The sequence below is a fragment of the Lactuca virosa genome, chromosome 3, assembly GCF_052849685.1.
Source record: "Lactuca virosa cultivar CGN04683 chromosome 3, Lactuca_virosa_CGN04683_v6, whole genome shotgun sequence".
Taxonomy (NCBI): Eukaryota; Viridiplantae; Streptophyta; class Magnoliopsida; order Asterales; family Asteraceae; genus Lactuca; species Lactuca virosa.
The window spans coordinates 129,276,499-129,297,295 of record NC_136428.1 but is presented as its reverse complement, the minus strand read 5'-3'; the positions used below and the strand labels follow the sequence as shown (position 1 = coordinate 129,297,295).

General features: G+C 35.2%; 1 protein-coding gene across 1 annotated transcript; it reads left to right on the top strand.

Moving 5' to 3' along the window:
- The first annotated feature begins 4,759 nt into the window (after window positions 1-4,759).
- On the top strand, window positions 4,760-6,258 carry LOC145166546 (micronuclear linker histone polyprotein-like protein). Its single transcript, XM_079085554.1, has one exon. It carries the CDS (start codon window positions 5,107-5,109, stop codon window positions 6,088-6,090), a length of 984 nt encoding a protein of 327 aa, XP_078941680.1. The 5' UTR covers window positions 4,760-5,106; the 3' UTR covers window positions 6,091-6,258.
- Window positions 6,259-20,797: the final 14,539 nt, after the last annotated feature.

Below are 20,797 nucleotides of genomic sequence, written 5' to 3'. Positions count from 1 at the left end.
CCTTTTGTGGCTCGAAGACAGCTGCCACCTCATCCAGATCGATTCCATGATCGATCAGGGTCTGTGCCAGATCCTTGGCGCTTTCAAAAGTAATCAGTCTATCAGCCAAGACATTCCCTTTTGTTGGTTGTGTCAGTCCCCAGATGTACCTTTCGATTTTCTTGCTTTCCGGGGTGACCATTCCCGGACAGAGGAGAGCCAGATCACAGAATCTAGCGGTGTAGGCAGCGATGTCGGAACCCTTCATCTTCAAGTTCCAGAGTTCGTGCTCCAACTTTTGCACTTCGCCCCTCGGGCAGTACTCCGCGAGCATGAGCTCCTTCAGTCTTTCCCAACCCATGGCATTAGCCACTGGCAGGGTTAGGGTTTTGACTCGACCATTCCACCAGGTCAAGGCTCTGTCGGTGAAGGTGCAGGCAGCGAACTTCACCTTGTTTGCTTCAGAACAAACGCAAATTTCGAAAATGGATTCGATCTTCTCGAACCATCGAGTTAGGGCGATGACACCTCCATTTCCGTCGAAGGACTTGGGTTTCGCAGTCATGAAGTCCTTGTAGGAACACTCTTTTTGATGTCCCTGACTTCCACCTTGTCTCTGCGGGTCGGTTCCACCTCCAGCCCCACCAGCATTCACTTGTGCCATTGCTGCAGTCACGGCGGCGGTAACTGCAGCCTGAAACATGACAGGGTCGAACTGAGGAGGTGGTGGTGGTGGCGGAGTGTCTTCGTTCCTTCTGATGGGTCTTGGTCGAGGAGGCATCTTGTTCTAGAAACAATCAGGAAGAAGAGGATGGTAAGTCCTCGAGATGTATACAAAACAAGCTATATCTCATCCTGAAAATAAAAGTATACTACCGAGCGATAAGCACAGAAAGGTTACTAACACGAGTAAGTTATCGCTTAAGGAAGAAGAGGTAGCAACACTTAGAGTGAATGTGTATACTGAGTTTGGCTCTAGCGAAAATATTCCTATAGTATTTTATGTGAGATGATGTTTGGTAAGTTTTAGGCCTGCTGTAACACCACAGTCACTCCCAAGCACATGTTGGTCATGTCTCGACTGAATATAGTTGATCAGGCTATATTCACCCTAGACATGATTACATAACTGCCCAGGTTTAACCACAATGTTCCAGCATCCAAATACTTTTGTTCTTTTCTACTAGCGACACCAATTTTGTTATGTATGCATGCTCGTATACTTTTTATAAAAATACTTTATATTTTGAAAGTATACTTTTAGCGTAGAGCACTTAGGCCCCTTAGTGTTTATAGTTGTATACCACGTAAGGTTCGGTATACTTGTTCGCTATAAACAAGGGCTCTGATACCAATCTGTCACACCCCGAAACCGATGGCGGAAACGTTCCGGGGCGGAGGACATCATGTGTAGCATCACAACCAATGAATAATAGCAATCATAGCAACACAACCAGTACAGTGCATACTAAAATAAAAATGTTTACATCAGTTTGAAACGTTATTTGAATTACATTCAATAGCTTTGTATAGTAAAAACTTAAAACTCTTATTGCTCCCGTTCCTCGAAAATCCAGCAAGTACCTGTCTACTGATTTCCTGAGAATACAAGCAGTTTAAAAGAGTATCAGCATAAAGCTGGTGAGTTCTTAAGCGGTGGTTTGTAGTGAAAATCGTTGATGAGTTCGGAAAATATTTGTATAGTTTCAAGAAAATCCGATATTTTCCTTAGTGAATATGTAGTGTTATCAGTTCTGTAATAAACCATGAATATCTGTATGATTCCAAGAAAATCCGATATTTTCTTTAGTGAAAAGGTAGCGTTATCGATTTCGTATAAAAACATGAATGTTCGTTACTGAAAACTGTAGTGATATGCGAAAATACTACCTCATGTGACTAGCTAAAACTAATCATGAAGTGTAAGTATTTTGTATGTGAAACCATTGCCTAATCGGCTCTGTTTGAAAACCCTGGCTTTAGCCAGTATACGTAGTGTGTATCAGTCCTATTTAGTAAAAATAAAACTGTTGAAGAGTGTCAGGTTGTAAACTAAAGGTGAATTATACATAATGTGAGTCATATAACCATGCTTGATATGACTAGAGACCTTTCCAACGTTCTTCAGGCGTCGAGTTAAATGACATTTGTACATCTCAGGCGTGCCCGCCTAACTGTAGCTAGCAGTCCAGATGTGGGATTGTCAGTCCCGAATAGATCTATTCACAAATCTCACGTTCTCCCTCCATGAGACTCTGGTTATACTATGGTAGGATTTATCCCTGTACACCTAAGGGTACAGTAGTGAAGTAGCGCCTCACAGTATCGTACAATCTAGTTTACATGTAGTGTAGTAGCGTTCTATCGTAGTGAAAATCCATATGTATACCGTATATAATGATAATTACAGTTATGAAAAACCATGATAAAGTGGTGATGTAACTGTAAACTATTTCTATCTTAGTGCATATGTTTAGTAGTGAAAGTTTATGTACTCGTTATGTTTAGAAAATCCCAAACTATACCGATTATAGTTTGCATGTATAGTGAATAGCGTGTCCGAAAAACTATGCAAATTTTTGTGAAAACGTCCCTTATGCTCAACACAGTACAAAAGGGTTAAAGTATGAGATTTGCATAAGTTTTGAAAACATTTATGTTTAGCTTGTATTCCCCCCTGAAAACATTAAAAATACGAAAAATGTAGGGGTATGAACTCACAGTTGTTGTGTGAAAGCGTTGACTGAAATGAAGATCCTCGAGTTGTTGCACGTGACACTTAACGAAATCCTATTATCAAATAAATACATATATGTATCTAAATTAGTGATTTCGTTAGATAACGTGTTAGAGGAACACTTGAATTTGGTTGAGGAATGTTACCGGGACTTGGTCGAATCGATGAAAGTGAGTTTTCAGTCAAAAGCACCACTTAAAAGGTGTTTACGGTCGAAGAGGAGTTTACGGCCGTAAACTCAAGAGCAGAGTTTACGGTTTTTGAAGGCTCGGACCGTAAACTCAAGAACAGAGTTTACGGTTCTTGAAGGCTCGGACCGTAAACTCAAGAACAGTGTTTACGGTCTTTGAAGGTGGACCGTAAACTCAAAAACAGTGTTGCTGATTGCTGATTTCGAAGAGGTAAACGCTCTGAGACGTTCCAAAGTGACTCCAAACGTGATTTCTCGATGATTTTCGAAGTTTTGAAGGCGTTTTCAGCTGTTTACGGTTAAGGTTCCTAGAGAGAGGAGGAGAGTGTTTTTGGCCAGAAAATGTTCTAATCAACGTGAAGGTATCGTATTTATAGGGGTGAGGTGGTCGGTGATGGGGGTCCACTCGTTACTGACCGTAAACCTGTTTACGGTCGTAAACTTGTTTACGGTCGTAACCTCACTTAGACCGGAAATGTTTGATTTTTTTCGAGATATTCGGGTTTCCGCACGATTTTTGGTTCCGACTCGTAAATAATTTAATTATATAAATAACTAGATTATTTTCTAAACCAAGAAGTTTGACGGAAAAGTTAATGAATTCGAAATTTTATTAACGGAAATCACGTAACGGAAACGGACAAAGTTTCGGGTTGTCACAGTTATGGTAATGGGTGGTTGGTAGTGTTGGTGGATGGTGGTGGTTGGAGGGTTGTAGGTGGTGGTGATGGATGGTTAGTGGTCATGGGTGATGTTGGTTGGGTGATGAGTGGTGTAGGTTAGTGAGTTTTTTTTAATTGTTTTTAACTATTTTTTGATTTATATGAATATTATTTGAGAGTTTTTGATTTAATTACAAAAGTGCCACATTGCAAATTAAAGAACAATTTTTGTTCTCAAATGTTCTCGCAATAAGAAATGTTTTCGATTGAACGCTCCATATATATATATATATATATATATATATATATATATATATATATATATATATATATATATATATATATATATATATATATATATATATATATATAACATCTAATGTATTTTGTAGTGATATAATATATCTTTTTTAAAAAGGAAATATTCGATAAAATCTCAATATTTTGGATCAGTTTACGGTTTAATCCCAGTATTTATGTTTTGTACAAAAACATCTCGATTATCTATTTTTATAGTATAATTTGTCCTTTTATTTTGAAAAAAAAAAATTGTTTCGTTAATTTGAGTATATAAAATAATCAAGACTTTTCTGCTAAAAAAATATAAATTTAGATTAAATCGTAAACTAACTTAAAATGTTAGAACTTTATTGAAAATTTCTTTTTTTAAAATATAAAATTCTTGTAATTTTTGTGAGTTTAACACAACTCAATTAAACCTAGAGAGTGGGTGCGGTCTGCCTACGGATTGCCACGGTGGCGATGAGAAACACCGCTTCCATACCGCAACTTCCACTACGGTTTAGCCGCACTCGGCAAAAAAGAGTCGTGGTCTCTCTCTCTAAACCACAAGTAAATCTTATGTGGAGTGTCTTTGCCATGATACAAACTATGACATCATTCCCTTCACCCTTATACAAAATAAACGATAGATAGAACCATGAGTCTCGTAAATAACCATCAACGGGATCTTTATCGTGCATGGAAATAACATTCCTTCAAATTCCTTACAAAAATCTCCAACATAAATGTGGTTCACTTATTGACGCATTAAAGTATGGACAAAATAGGCCTATTTCATAATCAACATGAAAATATTACATGGGATTACTTGTTCTATTGTTTCACTCCTTGTGTCACATCACTTTTCACCAATGCAATTATACCTGCAGAAAATACAGTGGAATTCCATCACTACATTAACTTAAAGTTCAAGTTTTCTTGATTTCCTCTTCCATGCCTTCCTCCCCTACTCCAACCCCACCTTCACACGCATACTATAAGGTCACTTTCATTCCCTTCATTAGTCAAAATCCGTAGTATCTTCCATTCTTGATAACTCCAAAAATCCTTGAGCTTCACCCTCCTACATATATTGTTCACCTATTTGCACAACATTCATTTGAACTCCCCAGACAAACATTATCTCTTCAACCCACCAAATCCCATCGAATTTTGGGTTTTCTTGACACCCCCATCTCTTTAAATAGAAATCAATCCGAATTCCACTTGCAAAAACTCAGATTCAGCAAATACCCATGAAGGAGAGAGGGAAATCTGTGGAATCAGACCAAGAGTACAACAATTTCTGCTCAGATTACAACTTCTACTACTCGTCATCATCAGGCGTTCCATGTAAGAAACACCCATCTTCATCCCCAGTTGGAATCTGTGCTTACTGCCTCAAAGACAGACTGATGAAGCTCGTATGCTCCGACTGTGGAGAACAGAGGCTTTCTTCATGTTCTTGCTCCGATGTATCTTCATATAGGAACTCGTCTTGCACTGTGGATGTCGGAAGTATTGGTAGGATCTCGTTTTTGATCGAGAATGAGAAAGGGGGTAGTGGCGATGAACAGAAAACGCTTTTCTCACACATGAAGCAGACGAAGAAAAGAGAAACAGAGGATGTGATTCTTCTGAAAAGAAGCAATAGTTGTGTTGTTGAGGTGAAGAAAAGCAATGGGTTTTGGAGAATTGGGAAACTTTTTAAGAAGAAGAAGAGAGAGAAAGATGGGTTTGATGAGAAAAGTGAGATATGGGTGACTGATTGTGCCATGGATGTATCTAGATCTAGGTCTCTTTGTAGTTTTAGAGGTGGTAATTTTGATCATGAAGGTGGTAGTGTTAGTGATATGGCATATTCAAGTGCAAAAATTTCTGATTTCAATGAATCTGAGCCTCGAAAGAGTGGATTCAGAGGTGGTTTCATGGATTTCGAAAGTGGGTTTTCTGCAAAAGAAAGCGAATTCAGTAGAATTCATGACGATTCAGGGTTTATCGATTTGAAGCTTGATCTATCAGATAAGTCTAAAACAGAGCATTCTGTTTTCAAGAACCCCTCAGACGGCAGCGGTGGTGGTGGTGGGTGCGGCGGCGGAGGTGGTGTATCATCATCATGTAGGATTACAGTGAATGATAGGGGGATTAAGAAGGGAAGCAAAGGGCATAGCAAGGTATGGAAGTGGATTTTTAAGCAACATTCTGGGAAAAAAGATTTGAATCACATCTTGGAATCTTGAATTGAAATGATCCAAAAGTCAAATGTCAAAGGATTCATGTCCTTAATTAGTATTCTAGAGATTAGATGGTTGTGTTAGTGTTCAATGTTGATGTAATTCCTTCTCCTTCAACTCAATTATTAGTGAAAATGATATATCATAAGTTCAGCATTATATGTGAATTTTGAAGATTTTGTATGCATGGATTTTAAGAGAAAAATAAAATTTTAACAATAAAAAGCTCTCAGTGAAAATGGCTTGGGTTTTATTCGCTTTGAGTTGAAATCAAGATAATTAATGTCTCCTGGTACAAAATAAAGAAAGTTTTGCCTGATACCATGTTCTAGGGATACTAGTTTTGTTAATATCCCACGTCCGGGATATTGATATAAATGATCACAATTTAAGCTAACTTTAATGAGTATAGCATCTAATTTTGTTATTTGGTAAAATAATAAATATACTTAAAAATGTATGTCTAGGTATGAAATGATTTGAATATCCATAGATCTAAGATTTTATGTACCAAAAATCATATATTTTCGTTTTTTTCAATAAATCATAAACAAACATATCTTAAACCGTATAAAAGCTAATGAATGATTATTAAAATACTAAATAAATAGAGATCGTACCATGTTTTCGAAAGAGTACATAATTCCATCAATTAGAGAGCTTTTTCCATCTGCTAAAACTACAAAAATAAGGGTTTTGAAAAATTAAGGGTTTATATATTCATGGGTCAAAATAGCATATGAGGATAACCTAATAGCAAATGGACCAGCCAAATCGCAAATGAGTCTAGCCAAATCGCAAATGAGTCTAGCCAAATCGTAGATAGGCGGGCCTGCCAAACAACAGATGAGGCTTAATTACCTGGGATTTTGTTGGTTATTTTATGAAAATTACTAATTTTTGCCTATTTTTTAAAAAGTCGTTAGTATATTTGGCTATTTTTGATATTTTCTCTAATATACATGCTCGAAATAGATCATTTGGACCCAAATTCAGTCCAATTACTATAACAGATGAGTGGTTACATACTTATAGAAAGCCTAGAATGTGGTACCCATCATTTTTTCAAAACAAATTTTAGAGAACTTGGAAGAACATGACATTGATGTTGAAGATATTGTTGTTTTAAGAGTATGTTATTGTTTTCTTTACTTATTTTTTTCATAGTTATGGTGTTAAATACTAAAAAATATACTCCAAGATGTGTAAACCTAGTCCGAAATGTATTTTTTGAATCAAAAAACATAGAATGTTATTGTGGGTCATTACTTAGCTTTAGATGTCTTAGAGAACTAGTAATAGGGTGTCAAATTTTCTTTCCACTTTTATTGAACCCGCCTTTTGACATGTTCAGAACATGCATCTTGTGTATGAATGAGACATGCACTCCACAATACACAATTTCAATTAGACTAACTTTGAAAATTTTATTGTAGCATGACAATGTGTATGACACTTCTCTGACCACTTCATGCAAACCTAAACTTGGTGCGATTATTCTTGTGAAGTTACAACCTTGCCCAACCTAGAAGGGCACTTGTTGTTTTGAAAGGTGGTTGGATATTCCTAGTGGCGTGGAAGGGGACTCGTTGCTTACACATTACATGTCCTAAGAAAAAAAAACTTGCAATAGATCCTCGAAAGGAAATGATTATTTTTTTGGCTACTTTTTCAGGTCAGGAATTCTAGGTGTTAAAGGGAAGTCTCTAAGGGCGTGTTAGGCAAAACTAGCTGTTAGCGGATAGCTTGTAGCGGGTAGCTTGTAGCTTGTAGCATTTTGTTAAACGCTACATGAAGTAACATTTGGATTTGGAGCGTTTTGTTTAAACTAAACGCTACAAGCTTGTAGTGCCGAACGGGACTTTCTGTTCAAAACGGAGCGTTTTGTCAAACGTTAGAAGCTAGAAGCTCTCAAACGCATCGTGTCGAACACGCCCTAAGTGTTAAATGGAGTGACATGGTGAAGTTACAACATGTAGATAACATATTTAAAAAATTATTTCATCGATTATCATATAAGGATGTGGTACTAGTGTGTCTATAGTACATGTTGAAAAAATGATTTAACAGTCGGTACCCTCAACAACACGTAAAGGAGGAGCTCTTTGCCATCATATCCGATATTTAGGAGTTAAACATATATAATCCTTAGCATTCTCATTTAACTTTTAATTGACATTTCTTTTTTATTTTTGATGTAATTAATGGATATGTTTTGTTCCCACACATACACATGGAGAAGGATTGTTTGGGATGAATTATACACTCGATTATTGATGGTATTTACCAAATCGGAGGAACATATTCAAGTAAAAGAGAATCATGTAGAATTGACGTACACACTATAATGGTTTATATATGCTTTGAAGGTAATATTAATTATTTTGGAATTTTTTTAGCATGATAGCGTTTAATAAGATGGTGACATATTAATTTGATAGATCTGGATTTTGGAGTTGTTTCCCTTCGGTCTTAATGAATCAATTCCATGAAGGTCGTTGATGTTCGACATAGGGATGACCATCGGTCCGGACCGGACCGAACCAGAACAAGAATCGAAGAACAGAGAACCGAACCAAATATTCCAGTTCTAGTTTAGTTTAGGTTCTGGTTTGGTTCTACAAGTAAACGTGCTATTTAGGGATGTGTTTGGTTCTGGACCCAACCCGAAACGGATGGAGAATCGCATGGGCGGAAGTCTAAAGGGACTGGAGGAGGCCATGCCCCCCCCCCCCCTTTTAGCATACTTATATATATATATATATATATATATATATATATATATATATATATATATATATATATATCACTGGCCTTAGTATGAATTGCAGTTTTGAAAAAAAAAATTTCTTTAAATTGAGATTCTCATATCTAAAGTGAGTGAATCAATGCATCACCACAAATTTTTATTTCTTTATAAAATCATAGCTGAATTTAATAATTTATTTAATCTAGATAATATGACATTTTTCATTTTTAAGATGAATTTCACTTGCTTTTATCCCAATATCGATTTTCTTAAAGAAAAAAATGAAATCATTTACCATTATGAATAACATATACCCTCCTTTTGTATTTAACTTACTATTACCCAAACAGTTTTTTATTGGAATTCTTGAGTTTGAAACTTTCATTTTCTCCATATTTATTCGTAAATTGTGGTCGGTAAAAACGTAAATTGTGGGTGGTAATCCTGAGCCTAATGAAACTTTTAAGTTTAGGGTTTGTGTTCTGCCCCTGGAGAATCGTGAACCAATTTAATGGGAAATAGAGAACCGAGAACCGAACCGAATACCCCGATTCTATATTTTTTGGTATGTTTCGATTCCACCTGGTCAAATGATTATCCCTATTTTGGCGGGTATGATTTTTCTTTAAATTGACATTAGTTTTAATAAATCATTTAATTTATTTAAAAAGGGTATACATGTCAATTACATATGTTTGGAATCCACGATTTCACAACTGTATGTTGGATAACTTCTTTTAGATTTAAATCGCCGGCATATTCATATTGATACTAACTGCTTGTTGGACAACTTTTTTCAAATTTACACTTACTATAACTTATATCCTAAATCTTCATGAATCCAAAATTCAATTAATAAATTGTTCAAAGTTAAACAGATGAATATGCAAGAAAATAGGATGATATCGACAATTGATTTCAACAATTCTGCAATTGGAAAATCACAAGCAACAGTAACCGAAGATACAAGCAAGTATTCAACCATTTTATTGTTTGATTAAATACTTATTATAATAACCATATAATTAATTTATTTAAAGACAAAATTTATCTAGATGGAGACGACTTGAATCATCCAACTTTTACAAAAGATTTGACATCGTCAAGTGATTTCACACCATACAAACCCGCATTACTTGATCTATAAAACATTTTTCTTATTTCCTTACCTGCAATAGAAAAAAAATAATACTTTTAGTAATTTCAACTTCTTATGTATTATCATCAAATATTAAATTCATAATTTTTCAAAACACTTACCGTGATCTGTGAAGGAGTACTCCTCAAAACTAATATTTCTTCGAAATGAGTCAGAACTAGAATCATTTTTAAAATCACTCTGTTGGACTTTAGAAATAACAGAAACAATCTCGTTTAATTTCAATCTATAAAACTGAAATTTTTTATGTTTTTCATGCTTTTTCAATGTCATTTCCACTTTCTTGGACAAGTCATACACAGCCCACTGAATATCCGACTCAAGATCCTGTAGATATAAATAAAAAATGAAATTGCAGCTATGTAGATAATGTAGATAACATTGTTTAAAATTGCCTCAAATATAAATACAAAGAAATACTCAAACTTACTAATATGGATCCACTTTCAACTTCTTCACTACACGTTGCAGCATCAACTCCATTACCGAAACCACCATTGTCCAATTCATTGGTTTCTCTAAACTTAAGTTATGTCCAGAAATTAATTACAGAATATCTTCTCAATATGGGCATTTGCTTACATTGAATCCTATCAACATATAGCAACTACACAAAATAATTTTTATTACAAACTGAAATGTTATGAATGTTAATTATCCTATATACAAATCAAATAATTTAAAAGCATATACCATTATAAATTCACACAGACCATTCAAAAATGATTTAACTTCATTTCTGCTCCATACCAATTTCTCCTCCTTCAAACAATTCAAGACATATGAACACCAATCTATTTGATCCAACTTAGATGACCGAGACAAGTAAGGAAGAACTTTTAAATTACATGCTCCTTGTTTGTTACATGATCCAAAACATGTACACATCAGAATTATGAAATTCACAATGAAAACCATATCTGCTTCGCTTCGCTCTATTATCTTCACCACCAAAACAGAAGGAGCTAATAATGACAATGGTTTCTTAAATTGGTCTTTCCAAATTTCAAACCAATCCTCATTGCCTCGGACACCTAAACAACTAATCTGCTCAACACCCAAAGGCAAACCTAGAACCCTATTCACATCTTCTCTTGTTACAGGAATATTTCCACCTTCACTCTTAATAACCATCTCCGCATGATCAAAAGAATCCACAACAAAATAACAAAATTTTGTTGGAATACTTTGAGTCTTTATATCAAGCAATGATCCAAACCCGATTATCCTTAGACATTCTTTTTGTTTCCCATTCAAAGATTTCACAGCCCCGTGAAAAGATTTGAGAGACACACGAGCATACAAAGATTTCACATTACCATATTTAACATCATATTTTTTTTAACCTTTTTATCAGATTTTACTACAAACTTCTTAAAACTCCTTATACTCGCCTCTTCATAATCGGAATCACTTGAAAAATCATTAGAACCTACAAAACATAAAAAAAACAAATACAATAATAAAATAAAAATACTTTGAAAATATATTGAACTTCAAAATATATAACATTATACTTATTATGTTATTGAATGTATATTACCATATAATCCATTTTTTTTATTCTTGCGGACTTTAGAAATATGATGTTTATCTTTCTTAAGCTTCAAAGAATTACTAGAATGTATCTCAATCGGTTTCTTCAGATCTGATACAAAAAAAAAAAGAACCCATGAATTTTACTCATATCAAATGAATAACACTATTTATCAACCACAAACCTTCATTGATTTTTTCCCCTTGCTAAGTAAATGATCACTTGAAAAAACTTCATCTGCAGGTTCTTCATGCTCTTTCTTAATCTTATATGATTCAGTAGAATCTATCTCAATTTGATTATTCATAACTGCAACAAAATAACAATACAAAACAACATAAATTTTATTCAAAAAAATATAAAACATTATTTATAAACCACAAACCTCCATCGAATTCTTTTTTCTGGATAATCAACTCATCAACTGAACAATCGTCATCTGTACATTCTTCGTCGTCTTCAATTTCAATTGGGTAATCAATAGAGTTTTCCTTCCGATTCCATTTGTGATAGCTTTTTTTTTTGAATTAAACTTTTTTCTATTTGAACTAGAATCCAATATTGCTTTAAACGCAAACATCTATTTTGAAAAAACAAATTAACTTCCGCCGATAACAATTCTTGGGTCTTGACCAAAATATATTCCAATTAATAATCTAATAAATGAAATACTAATATCATGCTCCACGTTTGTGTTTGGTTAGTTACATTAGAAATTCAAAATTCAAACTCTATTATTTATATTTAACTGACGCATGACATCAAATATATATAATTACGCTCTTACCCTTATATATATATATATATATATATATATATATATATATATATATATATATATATATATATACAACTTTAAATAATTCAAAATTAATATCAATTATAATATTCATGTGTCCCCCTCTCATTAGTTCTCGCATTTTCGCAACTTATATATATTTTCGCATGAACCTACGTTTATATATATATATATATATATATATATATATATATATATATATATATATATATATATGTGTGTGTGTGTGTGTGTGTGTGTGTGTGTCCTTAACTATTAGTTTGATATTTTATTAGGAAAGTAAAAAGCTCAATGAGATATTACAACCGACGCGGGAGTAACAACTTTTTGAGTGGTGATCTTATAACTCGACCTGGATTGAGAAAGATGTAGCTCTGTTATCAGGAGGTAGGACACTGTCTCTCACAACATCCCTAGGATGGTCACCACCTTTTCTCCACCACATAAGCAGATACGATGGGATCCCTACATAGCTCCAATACAATTATTATTACATACATGAGCACCACCATATACACGACCACTACCATATACTACACCTAACCACACGAAAAAATAAGGAACAAATCATATTGGAGGTGCAGAGGGAATTTAATGAATGTAAGAGCTCACAAATATTCACATTTGGTAATGTATAAGTACATTATATCCGTATATCTCATATTAAGGTTATATAAGAGATACTACCTGACAGTAACATAAAGACCCAACTTAGAAAAATGGTGTGGCATTTTCCATTGCCGGTTGCTAATGGTGGACATAGGAAGTAAGGTAACACATAATATTTAGGTTCCTCATGTGGTGCAGAGGTACATTTTTAATATTATGTGTTTAAAGGATTGTTGATCATTTAATAATATATAACAAATTCCTACTTATGATTGTGTGATGATGTTGCACCCATAGAACAGGGTGCCTTACGTGATAAGGGCCCCTCAAAGGATGTTGATGTATAATTTTAATATTATGTGTTTATAATAGTCTTGACCATTTGACAATCATTAACTCGTTACTTGTTTTAGGGGCATGATGGTGGATATATGCAACAAGGTAGCTTACAAGAAGGGACCATGGGAATACGTTATGGGCACTCTTGACATGCATCATAAAGGTGCCTCGATTATCTTTTTAAACCCCACTTAGTGTACATAATGCCAACCCAATCTCTTGATATGTTTGAGTTCTCCATAGGTGCAGATGAGGAAGAAATGCCCTACCCACATATGTCCCTACCATTTGGATAATTGCATCAACGAAAATAGCATCTCCTTATATATCATTGAGGATGATTTGATACTGGTTGATAACCCTTTTGTCTTTAGCTGGATATCAAAAGTTTGTTTTAGAGAGGGGGGGGGGGGGAAGGGGTGTAACACTCGAGTTGGTAAGTTTCGCAATTAACCATTTCATCTAAAAACTTTTCATTTTGGTCCTTAAGCTAGTACGTAGGGCGTACTAGGTGATAAGCTTAGCGTACTAGCCTGATGTTGTGATCGCGGGTTCAATCCACATACGTTAGGCATACGTGGAGTACGCATGACATACATGAGCTTAAATGAAACCCTAATTTTTATGGTTTTCACCCTATTTAAACCTTATGATAGCCTCATTTGGTCATGTTTAGCCAGCCTCCACCTTCCTTTGTGAAGAAATCAAAACCCTAGTGTGTCTTTGTGAGTTTTGAGCCCTAAAGAGTGTTTGTTGGTGGTTTGTGAAGGAGAAGAAGAGGACCACTTGGAGAGGAGTCTTGAGTTTGAAGATCCGCAATTAGCTCATCATTTGCAAGCTTTCGAGGTAAAAAGCTCACATCTTGATGATCCATGATGCTAGATCTAGTTATGTTGTGATTTCATGCTTTTTGAGTCCTTGGAGTGATTGATGAGCTTCTTGACTCACTCCAGAAGTATTGGTGTTAGATCTAGGCTTCTTTTGGTCCTCTTGTTCATAAAAATGCAACCTTTATGGTGTATCTTGTACCATGCATGTGTTAAGACCTTTGTTAAGCTCTTTTTGAGCTCTTGAGCCCCATTAAGCCATGCATGTGTGTAAAGTTGCCAACTTTACATGATAAGTAGTCTTATAGAATCAGATCTGAGAGTTTTGCTTGAAGTCTCAATGGGTTAAGTGCTTAATGAAGTGGGGTGGCCAACCGAGGAGTATGTTGGGCGTACCAAGCTGGTACATTGCGGTACTATCCCTAGAAGGTGTACGCTAAGCGTAAAAGCTGAGTACGCCCTGCATACTCAGCAGGTGGGCTTCGGATTTTGGGCTTCTCGTTTTTTGGCCTATGTTTGAACCTTAGGAGACTAGGGGTCTTGTTGGGCCATTAGATTTCTATTTTTTGGGCTGGTGCTATTATATTGGGTTCTTTTGGTTAAATGCCCACGAAGGGATTTGGGCCCAATTTGGAAGATTAGACCATAATTAGGCCTTTTTGAGTAGTTGATTTAGGCCTTGGCCTTAGGCCAAGTTAGGTAAAGGATAAAATGGTATTTTACCCTAGTTTAGACTATTAGTTATGGGTCGGAATCCAATTATTAATTGGATGTTATTTTATGATGATAGTGCATGGATTTTATTGGACTAGTAGACAGAGATTTATCTAAGAGACTCAGCAGCTAAAGGTGAGTTTCCTCACCGTGTTTAGCGGGTCGAAGGCACCAATGTCGGTCCATGGTTTATTATGTTAGGATGCTAGATGTCTACATGACTCTTGCATGTGTTATGTGATGGAATGCTTACCGGGCAAGGCCCGATGCCGGGTGGGGCCCGATGACTGTATTGTATGTTATTGTCTTTGTGATTATTGTATGTGTTTGTATGATTATATGTTTATATGTTTACCAGGCGGGACCCGATGCCAGACGGGGCCTGATGACTAGCATATCTGTATACCGAGCGGGGCTCGATGCTGGGCAGGGCCTGATGACGGGCAAGACCCACTATGTGTTCATTATGTATGGTATGTGTTATTTTGGGGAACTCAGTAAGCTTTGTGCTTACGATTTTTAGTTTATGTTTCAGGTACTTTTATTTTATACGTAGGTTTAGGATGAGTGTTGTGTGATGACCTCTTTGCTTGTTCTTGTCTGATGAAGGCTTTGGGGTTCGAAACACGACCCAAACGCCTGTTGGTTCAGAAGGTTGGCGATGTCAGCTCGTATTGTGGATAATTAGCAAGACCATGGGTTGGGACCACAACCATGTGGAAGTGGTGTAAGTCTATGATTTGGTTTAATACATTCACTAGGATGAGTTAGACCATCGCATGAGTGATTGTTAGACTGTGAGGAGATCACAACGATCGCTTATGGTTGTCTAGCCGCTCCTTGTTGGGCATGAGGGTAGTTAGAGTTGTAGCAATGTTTAGGCTTATATAGCTCTTGGTTATAGGTGAGGCCCATTTGGCTAAGTTATCTTGGTCGATGTGACAACCCGTCATTTTCTAGACTTTGGAAGTCAACAAAAGTCAACCCAAGGTCAACTAAAGTCAAACATGGTGAATAAAAGTTCATTTTGTTTTTTTATTAATTTAATAAAGTTAAATTAATGGGTTTGATGCATATAAACACTTAGTAGAAAGTATTGTAGGAGATGGAAGTAAAAACACCCAAGAACCGAGGATTCTCACATCAGCCGAAAACCCTCGGACAACCTTTTCCTCGGACCGCAAACGGTTCGCAGCCGCAAACCGTTCGCAACCACAAACAACCTCACATCCGCAAACTCCAAACCGAAAACCTACGAGGCGGCTTCTAGAAAGCTTATCTTCTCGTGGAATGAACCTTATCACCTCGGTTTGAGTTCACAGCCGAAAACCGAAGCCTCGGTTTGAGTTCTCGGCCGAGAACCATGTACGGCCGCAAACCTATCCCTATATATATATATATATATATATATATATATATATATATATATATATATATATATATATATATATATATATATATATATATATGAGTTTGGCTGATTTTATCCTCATTTCTTCATCTCTGGCCGAAAACACGCTCTTTTTCTCTCTAGATCTTCAACCGAAAACTCTCAATTCCCTCTCAAATATCATCCTTCTTCCCTTAATCTTCAAGGGAACTTGCTTAGGATCTTCAAGTGTTCATTATTCATCAAGATTGTTGGGCCGTAAACTCAAGAACACCAAGCTGTTCTTTGGTTGTGAACACCCAGCTGGCCGTGAACAGCTTTCAGCCTTCAAACTTTGTATCTAACACCCTTATTTGTAAGTTAAACTTGCAAATTAGTTTGATTCCCTATAATTCTTATGATTATATTCATTAATAAGCATACATATATATTAAATGAATCGTGTTTAGGACTCGTTTTGTTAACGGGACTTCACTTGTGGAGCTAACATCCTATATCGAACCTTCTATCGAATCCCTCAAATAAGGTGAGTTCTGATGGGTTTTATGCATAAGAACAATCCTATGTGCTCATACAAAACCTAATGCTTGGATCTAGGTTTCTCTATTGAACATGCAATGAATGCAAGACTTATAAACCCTAATCTAGCATACATAATTTCGAAATTAACATATAACATCAGATCTAGATGTTTACCTCTTCAATGGAAGCTTAAATCTTCTTTCTTGGAGCTTAGAGTCACAAGTGTAACTCCTCTAATGGCTTACAAACACCACAAGCAAGAAGGCAACTATGAGAGAGGAGGGAGGATGCTTAATTTCGGCCTAGGGTTTCTCTTGGGAAGCAACTGGCCGAAAATTGAAGCCTATGGGTCTTATTTATATCGTAGGCTGCTAGGGTTTCAGTCTAAACCCTAATGGACAGCTTAATGACCAAGCAACCCAAGGAACCTTCAGGAATAAGGCCCTTGGACGAAAATATGATGATCCCTCATCAAAATTTCGTTCCCCCTTAGTCCATTAGGTTTCCCAGCCCAAAACTCAACTATCACACACCTGACAGTTTAAGCCCCTTTATTTAATTAATCTCTTTTAGTCACCCAATTAATTCCTAATTAATTTATGACTAATACTAATTAAATAAATATGATTTCTCCTTTAATATATTATTCTTATAATATATTAATAAACCATAATATCCTCTCTCTTTCCTTAAATTACCTTGTCAAGTTGCTTTGGTGAAGGCAACCCAAAAGGACCATGCATAACCGGGTCAAGTACATACCATATATAGTTACGGGCTTAGACACTAATGCAACAAGTTCATACTCCCATATTTTTCCAAGTTTTTTTTAATGTTTTTAGGGGGAGAATACAAGTAAAACACAAGAAATTTTGTGTTTTAGAATATAATTTACTTATTATGTTTTTCTTACCATCAATGTGTATTTAAACGTGAAACTTTTTAAAACATAGAAATAAACTTATAAACTATAATAGGTATAGTTTATGGATCTTATGAACTATTTTACAAAGTCCAGGTTAAAACATGGAAATAAACTTATAAACTATGATAAATATAGTTTATGGAACAAAGGGATTTTTTTACAAAATTACCAGTTATTTATAAAAAGGTGTTTGCATTATTACTTGTAAAGTCGTTAATCTAGTTTGTGAGACATGTCTTCGTGTACTTACATAAGTACCAGTGGAAATCTCGCCTTATGAACTAGTGTCTCCTGGAGGGAGAACATGAGTTTGTGTATAGATCTATATGAGACCGACAATCCCTCACCTCTGCTGTTAGCTACAGTTAGACCGGCAGATCTGCGGGTGACAAACGTCATAAACGATATTGGCGTCCGATTCACGTCGTATCAATTAGTATGGTCATAAGAACTCACAAGGAGAAAATATATACGTAGTAATATACTTTTCCTTAAACAATCTCAAGAGATATTAACTATGTGATTACTCAGTATATACAATATGGTTAGATAAAATTGAAGTCTGATAGGCAGTGGAATGTGTGATTTCCGCCTTACTTCCTGTTCCTTGTTTGGTTGTGGGCTTAGGGCAGATTCACCTATTCAACTGTCTGTTCGATCTCGGTTATATACAACTCGTATGTATTAAGTGATCATAGGAGGGTAGTATCGTCTCATCAGGTTTGCAGGGCAAACAAATCTTCAGCCAGTTTAACATATAAACAAAACTAGATATCATTAAAGTAAGTATAGTAATTATACTTGTGCTTTTCGGTCTTGGAACGATTAAGATTACAAGTCAATTTTATAGAAAATATAGGATTTTCTATGGTAAACATCTTTATTTTAAAGGTAAACAGTTATCGATAGAACTTTTTGAAAACAATAACCATTATTACGGAAAACAATGTTTTACAATAGAGTAAGTGGAACTAGATACTTATTTACAGAAGATTTAATACTTATTATCAAACTAGTATAACATAAAGGACCTTTAATGGTTAATTCTATAATTCCTTAGTTTATACATCCGAATTATATATAAATAATATATGATATGCAGTGGAATGTGTGACTTCCGCCTTACTTCTTGTTCCTTGTTTGGTTGTGGGCTTAGGGCAGATTCACACATTCAACTGTCCGTTCAATATTAGGTTATATATAGTTAGTATAAACCAAGTGATTATAGTAGGAACTATTGTGGTTACCATTCCACTAGAGAATCATTAATGTTAATTATGTGATTACGTGATGAACACATTAGGATTATATATAATAAAGATTCGGTAGACAGTGTAATGTGTGACTTCCGCCTCATTTCATGTTCCTTATTTGGTTGTGGGCTTAGGGTAGATTCACACATTCAACTGTCTTATCGATCTGTATTATATATAATTTGTATTCACTAAATGACCATAGAAGGAATAACTACAGTCATATTACTTATTAAGAAAATGTAGGATTTTCTGGAGGAACAGACGAACTTTTCCAAAGAACAAAGAGTATAATTTTTATAACAAAAATACTTATGAACTCACCAACTTTAATGTTGACACTTTTCCAAACCACTTGTATTCTCAGGATCGTTAGTAGATAGGTATCTCTCGGGTGTTGCGAAGACGGAGCTTTACGTCTTAACTTTTGTTGTACTTTTAATGTTATTCAAGTAATGTTTTGAACACAATGTAAATATTATATTATCAATACGATGGTTGTTGTTACTTTGATTACTATGATGCATGTGTTGTGATACTTAACATGAAGTCATCCACCCCCGGACGTTTCCGTCGTTCCGGTTTGGGGTTGTGACAGATTGGTATCAGAGCATTGTTTATAGTGAACTAAGTATATCAACCTATAAAAGATATACAACTATAAATACAATGGGACTAAAACACTCTAACCAAGAATTATACTTTGAAATATAAAAATATTTTATAAAAGTATATGTATACCAGAACAAGTATCACAAGAAGAAAAAAAATAAAGTATTTGGATATTGGACACTACATTCAAACCTAGACAGTTATGTAATCATATATGGGATAAATATAGTCTGATCAACTATATTTATTTGAGATACGACCAACATGTGTTTGAGAGTGATTGTGGTGTTGCAGCAAGTCTAAAACTTACCAATCCTATATACAAAGAAATATTAGAACAAAACATAAATTTAAAATACTATAGCAGTATTTTAAGTACAAGAACTAACTCATGTGAAAACTAAAAGACCTTTACTGATAAGGCTATAATTACCAAGTGCATACATAAAGGTTATATATAATTGAGATTTTATAGACTTAGAATTGGTGATTTTCACTCTACTTCCTGTTCCTTGTTTGGTTGTGGTTTTAGAGTAGGATCACTTATTCGAAGGTCTATTTGATATGGATTATATATAATCTGTATACACTAAGTAATTATAGAAAGACCCGACAATGATCATTCTCGTAAAAGTTTATTTTTAATAAAGATATTTTATTAATCTCATAGATTCTTTAGACATTCCTATTCTCGCAAGAACAACATAAGTAGATGTAACCACTCCATTACAACAGTCAACAGAGGAGTTGAGGTAGAACCAAAAGAGGGTTCACGAGGAGAATTCCGAGAAAGAATCAGAAAAAGAGAAAGGCAATAGAGAGATCATAAACAAACCTTACCCTAACAGAAACAAACTAGGGAGCACCTTATACGTCACACTAATAACTAAGAAACTAATATAACTTAGTGAGTTTGTGATTACACAACTCATAATATGTGTTAAGTTACCGTACCTTTCGTCACAACTAGTAACAGTAAAATCGAGAGAGATACTTCCTTCCAAAACCTATTAGTACTCTTTACCATGAATACATCATAGGGATGAAGGTCAAAACATTGAGAACCGCACAACAAAATGAGAAATTTATATGTATAACTAGAAACAACCATAATTACTTATCGAATCGTTTCACATCATGTAACAGAATTATGTCTTCGCATAGAAATAACCAGTCAACCGACGAAATGCCATTTCTGCAGATGGATTCTGCTACTTTCCAAGCCACGGTTATGGCCGTCGTGACAGTCGTCATGGCATATTTCAATGCAAATAACGC

What these genes read in the sequence shown, in the direction of transcription:
- LOC145166546 (XM_079085554.1), top strand. Translation starts at nt 5,107, where the DNA reads ATGAAGGAGAGAGGGAAATCTGTGGAATCAGACCAAGAGTACAACAAT.